This window comes from Cyprinodon variegatus, unplaced genomic scaffold (assembly GCF_000732505.1).
Source record: "Cyprinodon variegatus isolate N-32 unplaced genomic scaffold, C_variegatus-1.0 Scaffold460, whole genome shotgun sequence".
Classification (NCBI taxonomy): domain Eukaryota; kingdom Metazoa; phylum Chordata; class Actinopteri; order Cyprinodontiformes; family Cyprinodontidae; genus Cyprinodon; species Cyprinodon variegatus.
In genome coordinates this window covers 306589-324521 of record NW_015150913.1, presented here as the reverse complement: position 1 = coordinate 324521, position 17933 = coordinate 306589, and the positions used below count along the sequence as shown (strand labels likewise).

At 35.9% G+C, this 17933-nt stretch overlaps 1 protein-coding gene across 2 annotated transcripts; it reads left to right on the top strand.

Moving 5' to 3' along the window:
* The first annotated feature begins 7377 nt into the window (after positions 1–7377).
* On the top strand, positions 7378–14581 carry slc35c1 (solute carrier family 35 (GDP-fucose transporter), member C1). Of its 2 annotated transcripts, XM_015389452.1 has the most exons (3): positions 7378–7490; positions 8240–8751; positions 13085–14581. In XM_015389452.1, exons 2-3 carry the CDS (start codon positions 8271–8273, stop codon positions 13663–13665), a joined length of 1062 nt encoding a protein of 353 aa, XP_015244938.1. In that variant the 5' UTR covers positions 7378–7490; positions 8240–8270; the 3' UTR covers positions 13666–14581. The 2 variants fall into 2 exon arrangements, with proteins under 2 accessions (XP_015244938.1, XP_015244937.1); XM_015389451.1 differs by lacking the exon at positions 7378–7490 and having other exon boundaries at positions 8119–8751.
* The last annotated feature ends 3352 nt before the right edge of the window (positions 14582–17933 follow it).

Below are 17933 nucleotides of genomic sequence, written 5' to 3'. Positions count from 1 at the left end.
GACACCTCCTTTCTCTGCAAATCTTCCACCATAAAACAGGTAAATTTAAATGAAGCCCCGAATTGACGTAAACTCTGGGATGCTGCCTTATTTGGTTCAGAAGTTATACAAGTCTCCTTAATATATGAGCACTGTAGTCAACCAAAATCCCAGACTATTTTAAAATTACCCCAAGACATTTTTTTAGGTAAGAAAACTAGGACATGTCCGGGAAAAGGAGGACGTCTGGTCACCCTACCATATCAACAATGTTGATGTTTCAGTGAGTGAGTGCTTGTTGCTATGATGTGTCTTTTCTCAGCAGCTTCGCTCGTTGTAAACGAACCAATCAGTGCAGAGCTCTTCTAAATATTCATGAGTATACCATAAAAGGAAGAAAGCCTGTCGTTTCATTCTAGGGCTTTTAACCAGGCTTGCATTAGGGCTCATAGAACAGTAAATATGCTATTTTCAGCCCAATTAATGTTGAACACCCTATTCAGAGACCTTAAGAAACCAGCATCAAATACCCTATAGAATCATTCTATGACCCCTTTAAATAATACCTTCATAAAAAAAATACAGTTCTTCAGCTTTGAATTTCAGCCGTTAAACCTCTTTTTTTTCCAAGTCTGCCTATTGAGTTTCCACAGGTAATCACAATGTCGCGATTTTATAAAAAAAATTACAATTTTAAACTCAGAGCAACTATATAAAAAGTCACATTAATACCCCACAGTGGCCATTTTGCTACTTTTAAAACCCACAGTCAGAGTTTAATTCATTTTGTCTTTCAAACTATTTTTCTTTTCCCTTGACACTCTAAAAGGCCTTTATCTAGACAGTGAGAAACACAGGTTGTTAAAACCAGTGGGAGATAAAAGTCTTAATCATAGTGTAGCCTGGAGACTGACTTTGGTCCATGATGGAGGAAAAAAGTACTGAAAATACAAATGGCAATGGACCATGACGCACAGCCCAACATTACTGTCTTTATTAATCATATTGGCGAGTGGCTCTAAAATACAAACACTGATTATAAGCAGGCAAATACAATTGTGTAAAAATGACAGGAAGAGTCAGTTTATCATTTCAATTTATTCTGTTTTAGAAACCCTTAGGAAATAATGGACACTTGAATAGATTTTTTCAAATGGTATTATCTTTTATTACCAAGTCGTTGGTTATCCCTTTGCTAATGACTTTGCTGTTGCACAATACTCAATCTATAAAATAAACAGCGGTAAGTTTTTCTACACTGTGTGAAAAAATTGAACAAATGCAAAAAATGTACTTGTGCCAAGATAGCTTCAGAGATACAGATAATGTATTCTAAATGTTTACTGACAGAAACTCAATCAATACAAGAGAAGTAAGGATGTGTATCACACATTAGCCTGCTATAATGTAATGCAATGCCAAGCCAGCTGCAAACACTTTTTTCTTAATATTGATTTATGCAGTCAGTTTACTGCATGTAGATTTTAGCAGTCACCAGCTTGAGGTCATTTTGAGTGTTCAAAGAAAATATTCATATATTTACCTTTAAAACACTTTCCTGAAAAAGGAACATCAGAATTACAGAAAAAAACCCAAACAAATAGAGCAATATTTTTATTTGCTGTGCTGTTCATTCATGGAACCTGGTGCTTATATGTAGATTTGAACTGAAGTAGTTTGACTCTGACTGACTCAACATGCCATTATAAGATTATAATATCCCTAACTTCTGAAACATTTTTCTCAGCATGCAAGGGAGGTATGAGAGGATTTTAACCCCAAGCCAATTCTAGGATGGTTTAGAGACCAAAAAAAAAAAAAAAGCAGTCAGTGTGGAGGTAGACAGCAGCAGCAGTGGCAGCATAGCTATGCTGATTCAGAAACAAAGTTTTACAGACTGGCAAGATTTGGGGGATTGGTTTGATGTTTGACTGCTTAAGCACACTTGAATGGAACATTGAATTAAAATAAATATCCCAATTGATAAAATAGGTTGAGACTTTGAACACTGATGGGATCTAATAGAGTTATGTTTATTTTTGTCTTATGTTGTTATATTTGTCTAGTGTGTATCACCCAGTTTGATGAATTACTCGGTATCAGGACCATGGCCTGGCTTGTGTCGCTTTGTAGTTTTGGTTAATGTTCTTTTTGCAGTCCGTGCAAAAAAAGTGCTGGTAAAAAAAAAAAAAAAAACATAACTACCTTAGAGAATACTGTAGATATAATTTTTTGACTACATTTTATGTATCAGATTTTGGAAAATTACCAATTCAAAGTAACCCATAAAAAATATATTTGTCAACTACATCTATTTAAAAACATGCATTCATTTTCATAATTAAGTTTTTTTTGTTTTCAGTTAACTTCAAATGATATGCTAGAAATCACTTCAGAAAAAAACAAATTCAAAAATAGGGAGACTTCAAAGCTGAATGCACATTAAAGTTTTGAATTTGCAGCTCATTTTATCCTTGGGAATCAGCATATATGTTTAAGTAAAGTGTAATATGTAATAACTAATGAATAGACAAAAAAAAGAGAAAAAGGTCCCATATGTTTGAACTTTCTTCACTGGCTAAATTAATTTGCTCATTGGTCGGTGTATATTCTCTGATTCCCATAGGATCAGACAATACGTGTTTGATTTGTTGATTAGCCCTGCCTTACATGGTTTTGGTAGGAGGATAGCCCTGCCACAAGAGCTGAAAGTGGAGGTACGTTTTAATTGAAAAAACTGTACCAATTTATTTATTTGCCATTATACAATATGCTTTATTTTATTTTTTAATAAAGCTCTGCAACATATATTTCTATTTTTCACCTCCTCTCAATTTTGTTTTTAGCCTTTGTAAAAATTATTTTTCTGAGAACACACTGTGCATAAAAGAGGATCCTTATCTGTTAAGATGGAGCCTTCAGACGCTCATGCCTGGTTCAATAGAGCAAATTACAGTTTATTTTCCAACAAATATGTATGGAAAACAAGTCTAAATTGCTCTTTTCCACTGAAGAGTGCAGATGTGATATCATGTGGCAGGTATTTCAAGGGGCTCATTTGATAATTAGAAAGCTTTGCTGAGTTACTATACACATCACAGAAAAAAAGCAGTTCACAGTCTGCAGTTCTTTTTTTTTTTGCTGATTACTTTTTTCCCCTTTAATAGACACATTGTACCACATTCATCTTCATTTTTTAAAAGACAGAATATTTCCATCTTTCATCCGTGTTACCATGAAAAGCTGACATCCTGCCATCTGTTCCAGGTCAATAAGGCACATAAGGCTGACAGCAGTACAGTTGCCTCCCCTTTCAAACCCCTAGAACAAAAGAGCACAGTTAAGGGTTGGACACCCACCGATGTAAACGTTCTGTAGACTAAATCATAAAATACCACCCATTTATTATTTGGCCAAGAGGAAGTCTTACTCTTGCTAAGTGTATCTACAGATCCATAAGTTTAGTTTACTGGCTCAGCAGCAAACATCAGTAGCTCCACCAGGCAAGTCATATACTGTGTATTATAGCAGAAAATAAAACACAAAAAACACAAAACAACTTTCATAAAAATTGTCAGCAAGTGAGCAAGCATTGAAAGAATAGAATAGGGACAGCTGGAAGATATAGAGTTTGACATAGTGTGGCCAGTGAAGTAAAGCTTGGATGAACCTTTTTTTTCAACTTGTCAAAAGACACAAGAGAGATGCATAAGATGCAGTGTTTTCCACAAGCAGAGCAGCAAACTGGGGTTTGACAGATGGAGATTGAACTGAAATTGTATTTTTATAAAAAAAGAAAATGTGTTCTTCCATCCATTCATCCACTTGTATTTTACAAAACTGGGGCCAGGCAGTAGTTGCAATCTGTGGAGCAGAGAACAAGAAAATGGGAATATAACATAAGGGAAGAAAGAAAAAGGACACACAGTGACACAAAGTTAAAGAAAAAATACGTTAGAACCGAAAGGCAAGAATGCAGGAAGAGGAATGATGAAAGGAAGCTATAGCAAATCAATGACTTTGTTAGAGAAAATAATATGGAGTAGGAAATAACATGATATTTCAACACAAACTAGCCACTGCCTTTCAAAGACAATTATAGGCATATGTATAAAACATTCCCTTTGGCAACATGTAATGATTTGTCATGAATTATTAGTTGTTTTCTTCCAAGCTGGAATATTGACGCTTGCCCTCATTGCAAGCTGCTTCACCAGTGTGGGTGCCCCCTATTTCATGGAATCATCATATCATTCCTCTTCTCGTGATTAGCGTCTTTTTCAGACAGGCTGAACAAAGTCCAAGACCTCTCGAGACCGGTAAACATATTGCCACAACCAAGATACTAGCTAGAATAGAACAGCTGGCGCCATGGTGCAGATTAGTTTTCAATAGAACCACATCTCAACTTTGAGCATAAATGATCAGGTTCTACTTTATATGAATGCTTACTGATCCGACAAAGAAGTCATTCATTTACTGGGCAGGCACAGCTCTGTTAAGGTTGGCGCTTCCTAGAGGGGGTGGATAAAAATATTTCTATGCAGACCTGTCTTTGCTATTCATTGTGCCAGGACAGGGAGAGAAAAAAAATATTTTGAATGAGATAGACCGTTTAATTAGATTGAAAGAAAGAAGGTAGAAGAGCTAGAATGATCCAGACAATCACCTAATTTCTTGCCAAAAGAAAATGTATAGACATGGGACAATTTACCAGAGACATTTTTTTCAGTGTGGAGAGTCCCTAAGAGTCCTATGTGGAGAGTCCTACCGGTAAGTTTGAACCATTAGAATTTCAGTAGGAAGACAATTAATCTCTATGTGGCCTGTCTGCCTCCAATTCAAAAACCAAAATGGAGAAACTTAGATCTACGTCTGAACCTGTCCAAATGTAAGCAGAAAAGGTTATAATATTAGTGAAGTCAAATTGGTGACATATTTTAAAATTAAAAACCATGTTTTTCTGTGTCTTGATTCATAAAACCATACATCACAGAGAAGTATAGGATACACAATAGCCTATTTTAACAGTAACTCCAAGCATCACTGAAAAGATATAGGCTGCCTGCTGTGCATGTAAACAATCATGATGAAGCAGCTTCTCTTAGAGAAATATTGTTGGCAGTTTGCTGCCACCTACTGTTCTCTAATTGAAACTACCGTGTGTTCTTGGACCAGGTCTTCTTCATATAGTCTGTTTTTATGTTTTGTTTTTCTTTGATAAAGACCGTTTTTAAGACCACAACGAAAATAATGATATTAAAATAACTGAAATGTTCTTGACAAGCGCTGAAAGGACAAAAAATGGTTATCAGCAAAAGGATGACAGCAACACGGAGAGTGGTGTTCTAAGTTAATAAATTTGACAATTGCCAGTGTTCTGTATGCATTAGGGTAAAGAGTTGCAGGCTTAAAGGTTGATGCCCAAAATCTGACAATAAGCTTATAAAAGCTTCTAGGCGAAGGTTTTATAGTTTTAATCAAACCAAAAGTAAATGTCTGTGTTTGGCTCATCAAAGAAAACTGCATACCATTGAAAAACACCATGTCCAGAGTGACATAATAACCTGCAGTAAAATGCAGAGGGGTGACTGGGTAATGCCACAACAAAGACACTTGCTAATAAAGAACAGCAGGTGTCAGGGTGCAGAACAACTGTGAGAAGAGCGACATCTCAACTTCGAACAGAAATAATCATGTTCAGTCTTGATCAATCTATTTTATTCTGATGTGCATCTTGTACATGGTATACTTAGCAATATATGAAATGGTTATTCATCATCTCTTTCAGAAAATATATTGACATAGGACTGGCAGAGAGCTTAAAATGTTAACATAACAATGGTGAATTCTGTATGCTTAATGTTTAAGGCCTTTTATATTATATTTGCTGCTAGTATTAGCCCACATCTCCCTATTGTATTCCTTGCAATTGTTTTATGTGTTTAACACCAACCTGTTAGTGGGTCTGGAGAAATTAGCTACCTGTGTCTTACTCATTTAATTTTTATAAATGCACTGCATATTTGATAAAAAAAAAAGAAAAAAAAAAGAAAACAACAGCAAAGTAAACAAAAATAAACATGTGTCTGGAAAAAATGTCATTCTACAATTTTAATCTGTGGTGATAAATGAAGAGTTGCTTTTATTTTTGTGAGGATATTTATAGGAGCATGTGCCGAGATAATTTTTAGTTTTAATTATTTAATATAGTGGTATTGTATAGCAGTTTGTTTATATTTTTTATTTCCCTTTTGGATTATTAAAGTATTTTTGAACTGAATTGAATTATTACTAGATGCTAGTTGGTATTTCACACTTGTGCAGTCTTCAATTGCTCTAACAGTTAAAAGTCATTTGAATATTAAATACAGAGTTAAATTTAAGGCTTAAAGTGATCAATGATAAACGAAAATATTGATGCTATTTTTAACCCTTTATAGGGCAGAAATGCTTTGAAAATCCAAACTTCAAGGCAATAGTGTTATTGAAATCAAGGACAAGACCTTGTTACTTTTGAAACTTTCAAAAAAATATGGATATTTTGATGGCAAAAATAAATGTCAATGTAATAACAAGAAATGCCAACTTGCTCGAATATATTAAGAAAAATAACAAAAGTGCTTCTATCAGAAATTCATGAAAAACACTCTGAGAGTGAAAGAAACACATTTATTTTGGTACAACATATCCTTAGAGGCATTAATGCTGATACTGGAACTTATATTTTTTAGGTTATAAACCTAAATATAATTGTTATCTAGGCTTATTAACTTTTTCAATTTACGATTTAACTCTTCAACCTTTTTTTCTTGACTTGATGACTTTTTTTTTTCCAACTTAATTCACAGTAGGTAATATATCATTCAAGCAATGGCGTATATATCGGTAAACAGAGACTGAAGTTGCTTACGGGCCCCCGAACTCTTAGGGGCCCCGTCACTGACACCTGGTAGGCCCTCTTCGCAATTGTGTGGAAGTCGATGTATTTGAGTATTTTATTTTTTACACTGTGACTTGGAATTATGGGTAATCCAGAGTGTTGTACTTTATATGGGGCCCACCCAGATAATTTTGCTTACAGGCCTATTGTTGTGTTGTTACGTCCATTGCATTCAAGGGCTCATTTAATTGGTCAAATGCTTAAATAAGACATACAGCCATGTAGCAGCATCTTTGCTGAATGGCTGGATATAGATATTGTGCTTCTAGACCTCACTGAGGGACGGGGGTCCATTTGTAAGGGGTATGCAAGTGATTAAAAATCACTAACTTGTCCTATAAAGGGTTAACCTCGTGTATAAGTACACATCTTATTTTAACCAGCATGTTAGATTAGCAGTAGCAGAGCTCTCTTTGCGACAGCGCCGCCTTTGTTTATTATGTGAATTGCAGCCGGATCCCACGGAATCATGTTTGTCAAGAAACTCATCATATTCACCTGGACTCTCGCACTGGAGCTGCTGGACTAAGACACACAGCATTTTTGCCTGTTCTCTCATTTAAAACAGGTATGACATTTTTTTCAATGTTACACATGCGGCTATATTGTTTGGGATATTTTTCCTCGGTTGTTTTATTGTTATGTTGGTGCCAGTAATTAAGAAACTATACCAACACACCTGCTTCGGGGAACTGGTAGGCGAAGAGGATTTATTAAACTTCTGCATATATATATATATATGTATAACTGACGATGCACTTCGAAAAACAAACAAAACAGGTAATATACAATTAAAACGTTTGTTTGAAATTAACACGACCTCATTCAAACAAGGAAGTATACCTGCGGTTACTGAATAATCCGGTTTAGACAGCTTGTGAAACAGGTAGTTGTAGTACAAACAATCATTAATTGACTGGAGAGGAAATTATATGTAGAAATGATAATAAAAAAATGTGGAAAGAAAAAGAGCAAAATGTTTGAAGGTTTTACATGGTTATTTTATATCTGATAGATGAGAATTCCTTATACTAGGAAATTGTAGGAACTTTCTTAAATGATAGCATTTGAAAGTCATTTCATTATGTTTTAAAAGTGAAAATATCTTATTACTTGGATACATTGAGCATATTTATGAACACGTTTAAGTTGCGCTTTTATTCTGAAAATCGTTGGACCGGAAGTTGGTTTGTTGATACCGGTGGCAGATCACAATAGTGACCTTTTCATCCTGGCCGCCTGTAGTCCCACTTTAGCGTCGTAAATGTCGTTTTTTTGAAAATAATTTTGCTTTTATTTCCTTTTAATCATGAACAGGACGCAGCTGAAGCGGTCCAGCATTTTAAGGATGGCTCTGTCGGGCTCAGAAACTCTGGAGCAGGGTGAACATGAAGAGTCGTTCATCCTTCGAGCTGTCAAGATAGCAGCTGTGGTCGCACTCTACTGGTTCATCTCCATAACAATGGTTTTCCTCAATAACTTCCTGCTGGACAACCGGGAGCTGGACGCTCCGCTGTTTGTCACTTTCTACCAGTGTGTGGTGACCGTGGGGCTGTGTTGGCTCATGCAGCTCTTTGCTAAATTCTTCCCCGGACTCATCAACTTCCCGTCGGTCAGATTTGACCTGAAGACGTCCCGTGAGGTCCTTCCGCTGTCCGTCGTCTTCATCGGGATGATCACCTTCAACAACTTGTGCTTGAAATTTCTCGGCGTGGCTTTTTACACGGTCGGCCGATCCCTCAGCACCGTTTTTAACGTGCTGTTATCGTTTATTATTTTGAAACAGACCACATCTCTGCAAGCTCTCCTCTGCTGTGGGATCATACTGGGTAGGTCCACTTCTCTCTTTTACTGATTCTACTAAACGTTGCTGATCATTAAATTTTTGTCTGACAATCAGCATTTTCTCAAAGCTATGCATTTGTGTTATTTAATTTGCATGTGTGCAGAGGCGTAGCCAGACATTTTTTATAAGGGTGGCCAGGCAATAACCAATGTGCACTGAGGGGTGGCTGAAAGCGGATAGGCACCAGAACCTCAGGGTCAATCTACACCAGGGATGTAACTTTGCAATAAAAGTTGGTGGGGACGCTCTAAGGGTGGTGGCTGATGGACCTACAGCTACTCAACCCGAACGCTTTCAATAGGGTTTATATTTTCAAAAATGAGTTCAAACATATATTTATTGAATCCTTTTCTATTGGTGAGAACACAAAAGAACTACAGTACACTGATATTTATAGTTATTGACAGATGCCTGCCTTTTAGTGCGTTATTTATAAAGGGGTTCAAAAACATTAATGTATAAAAAATGACCAATAACAGCCGATACTGAAGCCAACATCAAAATATCATGCATCCCTATTAGGGTTGGGTATTTTCGGCAAAGTCCTGAATCGATTCAATTTTGATTCATACAGTTCTAAATCGATTAATTTCGATTTGATCTGTTTTTACAATAATGAAAGTGGTTCAACTGTGTTTCAGAATGCTACTGTATTTTATTTTTTCCTGTCACCTTAAACACAAAGTGCAAACTTGTAAATCAGACAGTTTAAACTTGAGATTTGAACAAAACTGTCTCAAAAGTGCAAACGTATTTGTGAAAAGTGAAAAAGTGAAGCCTCACTCGAGCGAGCAGATGTGACCCAGCAGACGTGAGCTGCATGAGGTGCATTATCTTCACTGAACAAACCATATTTGCAGCGATGTCTGTATCAACTACAGGGTGTTTGCTGGTCAGCACCATTTGTTAATGTCTTCAGTTGACCTATTGGGTATATTTGCAGCTGTCTGGCTTGAAGTAATCTTGAGTGCATCTTTCCTGCTCATTTGAATGTGAACGTCACGCACGTCGCTATAAAACTAATCGATCTTATTCCCTAGACATTGATTTTGCAAAAATGTAAAGGAATCGATTTTTTTTTTTTTACCCAGCCCTAATCCCTAGAATGGACACAACTTCACTTCCATCATTCTATCCATGCATGGCTTCCCTTTAAGCTGCATCAGCAATTATCCTCCTTCACAAGCAGCAAAATCCAATTAAAAATTTGTCCCATATGTCATTGAAAGCCAAAGTCTATGTATCAAACATTATATTTCAAAAATCATTTATACACTGATTTGTAATATTTGTGCTTTAATTCTTAATTTTAAGTCTGTTTCCTGTGAGTCTGGTTGTCTCTGGGTTGGCTGGCACAGCTATTTCTGAATCTTGTTGAATAACAAAAGAAAAAAAGATATGTTTAATTTTATTATAAATTTGCAAATTTTTCCTTGTAAACTCGGGGATATATTTTATTGCATGTTGCATATCCCAGTAAATTTGTTTCACCTTTAGATCAGCAGCTCTCCCTAATTGTGTCTCTTCTCTGCTTAAAATCAGATTTATGAACCTTTCTACCAATAAAATGATACCAGAGAAAATAATTTTCCAGATATCTAGAAGCTCTGCAGTCTGATTCTCTGTTCAATAATAAAACAAAAGATATGTCTTGATTTTAATTTTTAACTCTGAGTAATGGTCCTCTAAGAAGCCCAGCTTTATAACTTATATATAAATGTACAATCTGTTGCCATTTTTAGCAGAAAAAGCTCTGTATGTAATGAACGGATGTTTTGGTGGCATCTCTTATTTTTTTAACCAACCAGTCTCCTAGATTTTACTGGAACATATATCGAAGTACCTGCCAGTTAATATTCACTTTGTGCTACTGTGTTTCTCCTCCTCCACGTACTGTAACTACTCTGTACGCAGTAAATAGCGACCCCAAATAATATTATGTCTTATTTAGTCCTAGTCTTGTTTATGACTTTGCAAGCCAACAAAAAAAGCAAATAAGAGGAAGAATAAACAGTTAAATGGATTTAGATGGGTTTGCACATTGAATTTGGTGAAGGCGTTAAGTACAAGGCGACACCTCAAACAAAAACAGATGCAAAACTGATGCTGACCTGGCAATGATTTCGCTAGGTTTAGATAATTGCAGTTCCTAATACTTTCTGATAAAAGAGCTCTATTTGCTTTAATTTCATTAGTACTGTTGATTTATTTCTTTTAAACAACAAGACAGTAAGATATGTATAAAAGTATACATGTATATCCCAAAGGGTATATAATGTCTGTAGAGGAAGTCATAAAAATAGTAAATATCTTAACAAATTTCATCCTGAAAGCAATTAAGCTGGTGTAGGGGTTCAAACTGACACTGATATGTAAAATCAAAGATCAATGCCCATAAAGGGGAAAACTTTGCTTCTGTTTAATATATATTTAACCTAACTAGTTTTATAGAATTAGTCTAAATATTTCTGCCACTATGGATTAGGCCAATTTTCTCAGACCTATGATATGAATATTGTTCCGTTGAATATTACTATTCAAACTGCACAAGTGGTAACATACGACACATAAAAACGGCTAATGTTTGTGGTTGAATTGCCAGATCTTGTTGGATCCATCAACAACAGCTCAGGGATCAGTGTTTCTGTGCTTAGGACTTTTTAAAATTTACAAATGAGATAAGGCTGAAGCATAATTTGGATATCTGGACATTATCTAATTTACTGGAAATAACCTTTTTTTGTTTGTTTGTTTGGCCTTGTAGCTCTAATATCAACTATATTAAAATATACACTTAGATTAGCATCAAATTTCCCAGATAAAAAAAAAAAAAATGTAAGTGTTAAGACCAGGGTTACTCAATTCCAGTCCTTAAGTTTCGTTGTCCTACACCTTTAAGACGTGTCTCTACTTCCACACCTAAAACGAATGATTAAATTACCTCCTCAGCATGCAGTCAGGATCTCCAGAGTCCTGCTAACAACCTGAGTATTTGGCTCAGGTGTAATAAGAGATGCATCTAAAAGGTGAAGGAAACCTGGAGGGCTGCTATTAAGAAACCTTGGTACCGATTGCACTGTAATTATCTCAATAGTAATAAACACATTTTAATGGGTAGCTTCTTCTTTTTTTAAATAAAGTATAACGTGAACAATTGATGTTGATGGAAATTTATGTATTATACATACAGTTGGCAGCTAGCCTAAAAAGCCTGTATGTGTTGGCATTTAATGTGTGCTCTAGCCTTTTCTACATCTTAAGATAATACAAGGTAGTAATATGTTCAATCCTATAGATGGTAAACTGTAGTCTTTATAGATGCACATTAAGATGAGTATCTTCAGAAGATTAATCAGTGTTGGATATCCTGCCACCGTTTGCTGTCTGTCCCATGATGGAGGCTAAAGCGCTGCTGCAATGTCTTTCAGGGAGTTTATAATTGTTCCAGAAATAGAAAAACTGATGCATTAAAATTTATTCCAGCGATGCAGTTAAGCCATAAGATCGTTGAGATTCCAGTAAATGCAATGTTAATGTACGACCATCTTTTGAATAAAGAGGATACTTGGTCAAAGAAGTATAAAAACAGAGATTCTGAAAAGTCCTAAGCACAGGAAACTGAACCATGGGCTGGTGTTGCCTGTTCAGTCTGCAGCTAGCAATTTGTACATTTGCATAGTTTATTATTATTTGTGTAGTTTGAATTGTGTACATCTGAGAAACTCTTTACACATCTGTGCACGTTGAGGTGTGTATCTGTGTATTTTTTGACACGTACAATTTTGAAATCAGTCGTACATTTAACAAATCTTGTTTTACATTTGTGATTATTATTTCATGTAGATGAAGTTTGCTGTGTGGTTTGTGAAAGTTTTTGAGAATATAGCCTCATTTGCTCTACCCTTTTGAAACCGTTCCAAGATCGGTCCAAGCACGTTAACAGAGATACTTGGCAATACCAACACCACCATTTTAGTGTTGCATCGGGGCCCTGCCCGATACTGGTATCGGTATCTGTGCAACACTAATGATAATAAAAGTCTTAGAAAGTACATGTCACCGATTATTACAATGCTTTATTGAACTGGTTGCCTTAATTTCCTTTCCTTCTTTTTCTATTTTACATTCATTCATTGTGTTGCAATTAGATGTTATACATTAATTAAAAAATAGAAAAATAACTACTGGTAATAATAAGTACTGGTCTCTCTTTGAAAACACTGTTTCTGATGCTATTGTCATATATTTTCATCTTAAAATCAGCTTTTCTTGTTTGGTGATGTCTCCATCCTTAATGTTTGACTTTTGTCTTTCAGGTGGATTCTGGCTCGGTGTGGACCAGGAAGGCCTGACTGGATCCCTCTCTTGGTCGGGCGTGTTCTTTGGGGTTCTGGCGAGTGCCTTTGTCTCTCTTAATGCCATCTACACAAAAAAGGTGATGCCTGCTGTGGACGGAAGCATCTGGAAGCTGTCTTTTTACAACAACATCAACGCATGTGTGCTCTTCCTTCCTCTCATCCTTGTGTTCGGGGAGGTGGGCAGAGTAGCCAGCTTTAGCCGCTTGACGGACCTCAGTTTTTGGGGGATGATGACGCTTGGAGGAGTGTTTGGTTTCGCCATTGGCTATGTCACAGGCCTGCAAATCAAATTTACCAGCCCGCTAACCCATAACGTCTCAGGAACGGCAAAGGCTTGTGCGCAGACCGTTATAGCAGTGGTATACAACCAGTCCAGTAAGAGTCTGCTATGGTGGACCAGTAACATGATGGTTCTTGGTGGCTCTTCAGCCTACACATGGGTCAAAAGTAGAGAGATGCAAAAAACTGCACCAAGAGGGCCTCAGGACTCTGCTAAGGAAAAATTGCTACCTGGGGAGAAAGATAACCCTGAAGTTTAAACCCCATTGGGTAGTACGTACCTCCTTCCTAAAATGGCGTAAGAATGTGAAATACTTTTACATTGAAAAATGATTGGAATTTTGATTTAAATGACGAAACGGTCTGTTTAAGAGATTATTTATATTCTGTTGGCTTTTTTCTACTGTTTTTTACTCTGATTTTTTTTCCCTTTCATGTTCTAGTATATGAGGAAAAGGGGAAGAGAAAATAACTCTGTTAAAAAGAGATTTATAGCAATATAGATTGGGGTCTTTGTTAGCTAATTATCTTTATATTTTCTATACTTTTTGGAATTTCTAAAAATCAACTGTGGCTTGAATACTTTCATGAAGAAATTGTTAGATATTTTGTTATCTATTATTTTAGGTTTTTGTCACTTTTGAACAGCTTTTGGGTGAAATGAACACACTGCATACTGGGGGATTTAGTAGTTTTATATAAAGGAACAAGAAAGCTAAAAAAGAGGCCAGCTTCTAGTGGACCAACTGTCTTCATCTACAAAGTTAACCCCCCATCAGGCTTTATGTTTTACAGTTCTAAATTGATCATTATCTGCTTCGTATTTTTTGACCAAGGATAGTTTTGAATTTTAATTCAAACAGCCATTCCTGTTGAGTCTATTCTTTTTCATCAACCAAAGCCTGTGAAGAGGAAGGATAATTGACACTGCCTTTGGGTAACTGTCTTTAACTGCACTACCTCTTAAGTCGTGGTATTCAAAAAGGTTGGTTATACATCACAGGGCATTTTTTTCACCTTAAAAGCAAAAACGTGGAGTAATTTCTAACTTATTGCACCCTTCTAACTTATCAAACCAGTGTCAACTAGAACTTTCTTATAGGAAACTGTACATTTTCTTTCAGTCATTGTATGACTGGTTTTGAATATACTCTATAAATAAATGTAGTATTTTGACATTCTTGTCAAATACAACTTCTAAGACTTTGTGTGGTTCTTCTGCGTGTTTTTTTTTTTGTTTTTTTTTTTTTTTAATGCTCCATCAGCTTCCCTCAGTCTACAAAGCTGCACATTAATCCACAGGAAACACACTTGTTACCATTTTAAAGCTTTGATTTGCTGATTTTCTTTCCCAGGAATAATCTACTGTAAGTGTGTTCAGGAGTTTATTACCGTGCTCAGTAAAAGAAATTTTGAGGTATTGCATTCATGATAAAAAAAACTTCATATATTAAAAAATAATTCTGAACTAGGTGAAAAACAATTTGGTACAAAATCAAGAAGAAACCAAACAACAATAGTGTTTTAACCAAAAAACAATGATGGTAAGGTTGAATATATTTACAGTTCTGTATAGACAGCAGTGTTAAGTGGTTTCTAAATTGAATTTGATAGCCATCAATTGACAAATACTTCCCTCAAAAGGTAATTTGAATTTATTGTCAAGAGCCAGTCTTCTCTGTTTGTTTGGCTGTTTAAAATTACAGCTGCCTTAATAATGGGTGAGGTTGACGAGACGTTGACTTTGGATGCTGCCCATCCACAGCACCGCGCTGCAAACAGTAAAGAATCTTAACTTCTCAAAGTCCTGCTAGTCCCTTAGTCTGTACAGCTTCGTATCCGTTGTATCTCTAATCCTGTAAGTGAATCCAAATGTATCATAGACTGTGTATTTACTTAATCACGCCCACTTTTCATCCAAGGAGGGTAACAGTGTTCACATATTCCTATTTTTCCTGAAATATACAATCAGTGTTTTGTCCACATTCAAGATACGATTTTCTGCTCCAACATCATATGAACAGGAATCCTAATGTTCTTTTCTTTAATGCCCAAGTTAAATGTGCTTTTAGTTAGAGTTCTATAACTGGATTTGCATTTAAATAGCCTTTTTTGCTGAATATAATTTGACCTTTCAGTTCTTGACATTTTTAAATGATTAACCTCCACTAGTAGAACAAGGTTGTAGAAAAAAGAATACTTTAGTATAATGAGGTGGTGTGTGAGAACATATCAGAATTGTGATATAAAGTGCACATTAGTAATGCTATATCAGCACAATCACAATGTTATTACACGTGAAGCTTGGGTAGAGTTAATATAGAAATGATATGATGTCATCTGTAGGTAAAGTTCCTAATTTGCACAAAATAAAAATCAGTATATACGTTGATAAAAGGAAGTATATTCTGTTGCTGTTCATCTTGCACCGCATCTGGGGAAGCCTTTGACTGAAGACACTGTTGTTGATTTACTGTTTGTTTATGACCAGTTATTATTTGAAAATCACTTTCACAAGATCTTTTCTACATTTCTTCTATTTTTAGGTAAATCTGCTCTGTGTATATGACATAATGATTCATATGTCTTATAAGGAGGGCTCCTTGAATTTAGTCTAAATCTTTTTTTTTTCTTTGCCCTGGAAAGAGTTTTGTTAGCAGCAGGGGTGGATTTAGGAAATATGGGGCCCTAGGCAAAGACAGGCAGGGGGCCCTCTGAATTGAGAAGACAACACATAAAAGAGACCCATTATACAGATACACAAGTTTTAATAGACATACATTATTTGTTCTACATTTTGTCTGTGTCTTCTTGTTCCTTTTCTTGTAGTTTTCCTCTCTATGTTTTGTACTCGGCTGACTTTTCATGCTGTCTCAAAAGGAATGAAAGCACTAAGTTTACTTAGCTGATTGCTCCTTCCACTGTTTCCAAAAAGACAAAGGAAAAAGTAAATACACAAAAAAGGAAAAGTTGTATTAACCATACATGTAAACCGAGTTTTATGGGGCCCCCAGGAACTGGGGGAATAGGTTACCGCCTAGTGTTGTAATCCCCACCCTGGTCATCAGACACCAGTGGTAGATATCTGAGCCTTTGTCACAAATTTGCCTCTGTTTTTTATTAAGTATACAATTACCATCTTCCATCTCACTATCTCAGATTTTTATGTTTTAAATTTCGGTTTGGGATTTTAATAAGTTGCTTTTCTGCTCCCAAAATTCTTCTTCTTGTGGTCATAAAGTAAAATTCAAAGTACTTTTTGTCTATTTTTTATTTTTCAAACCAAAATGACTAAGAATTTACCAGCTTACTGTAAGGGCTTTAGTTCAATCAGGAGCAGACCTGACATACAGGCAGGGTAGGTAACCGCCTGCATCCCTCTATGAGAAAAGGCCCTGATAGTGAGGGGCCTCACTGGTTGTCTGTCCCCCTAATAGTACCACTGGAATATTTATGTATGCTTGAAGTGAAAGAAAATTTAAAGAATATACGATTTACTTAAAAACAATAATAAAAATTGTGACACAATACATGATGGACTTTTCCTCCATCACTTTCCATGTGCTAAAATAAACTAATCCATCTCATTCCATAACATACTCTCAAATATAGTGTGTGGCTTGAGCAAGAAGCCAGAGAGATAAAAAAAACAAAAAACTTTTACATTTAATCACTACCTGTTCCACCCTTACCACACAATGACTGAGATCAAGACAGAAACAATTATTTAATAGTCATCTGTGTAAGCACCTCAAACAGGGCTGCAACAGGGGACACAGCTCAAGAGAAGCATCAGAGCTATCGTCAGAGTTGGAGTCTGGTGTGTGTTTGTGCACATATGAGCAGGTTAAACCAGATAAACTAAACTGAGGCAGTAAAACAACCAAGGCTGACTCAGAATGGGCTAATTATTGACTTTAGATAACTACCAACTCACCCTGCAAGGCAAGAGCTGAGGTTTACGCTTATCGTCAGTGTCTTCATGAAGAACAGAAAATGGAGCACTTTTAACCTAAGCTACATAAGCTGTGGCTCTAATAAAAGTAAAAAAAAAAACATACCTTTCATCTGTTAACTGTTTTATTATTGCAAGTAATATGTGTAATTTTCATACTATAACCAAACTCATAAAACAAGTTTGCAGTTTTTGTCAAAGTAAACCTACATACTATTTAATGTATAGTTCTTCATAACATGTTAATGTTGATAACAGAAAAATATGACGGTATTAGAAAGGTCCATGATAAGACTCTGTTATAATTTGCAGGTAAACCCCAAAAGTAATTCACAAAAAGTGTCTTACAGTAAGGACTTGAAAAATAGTTTACATGCTCAGTTGTGCTGTAAAATTCTGCAGCTATTAGATGCATCAAAGACGAACGAGAAGCTGAGAACAGGAAGCGGATGAACCACTCTGTGGCATGGTGGAAACAATCATCTGATCCTGAATGACGACAAAACAAGGGAGATGAAGGTAGATTTCAGAAGAAACAGGAAGTTGTTCTATAAGTCTGTTGTGGAGAATGGG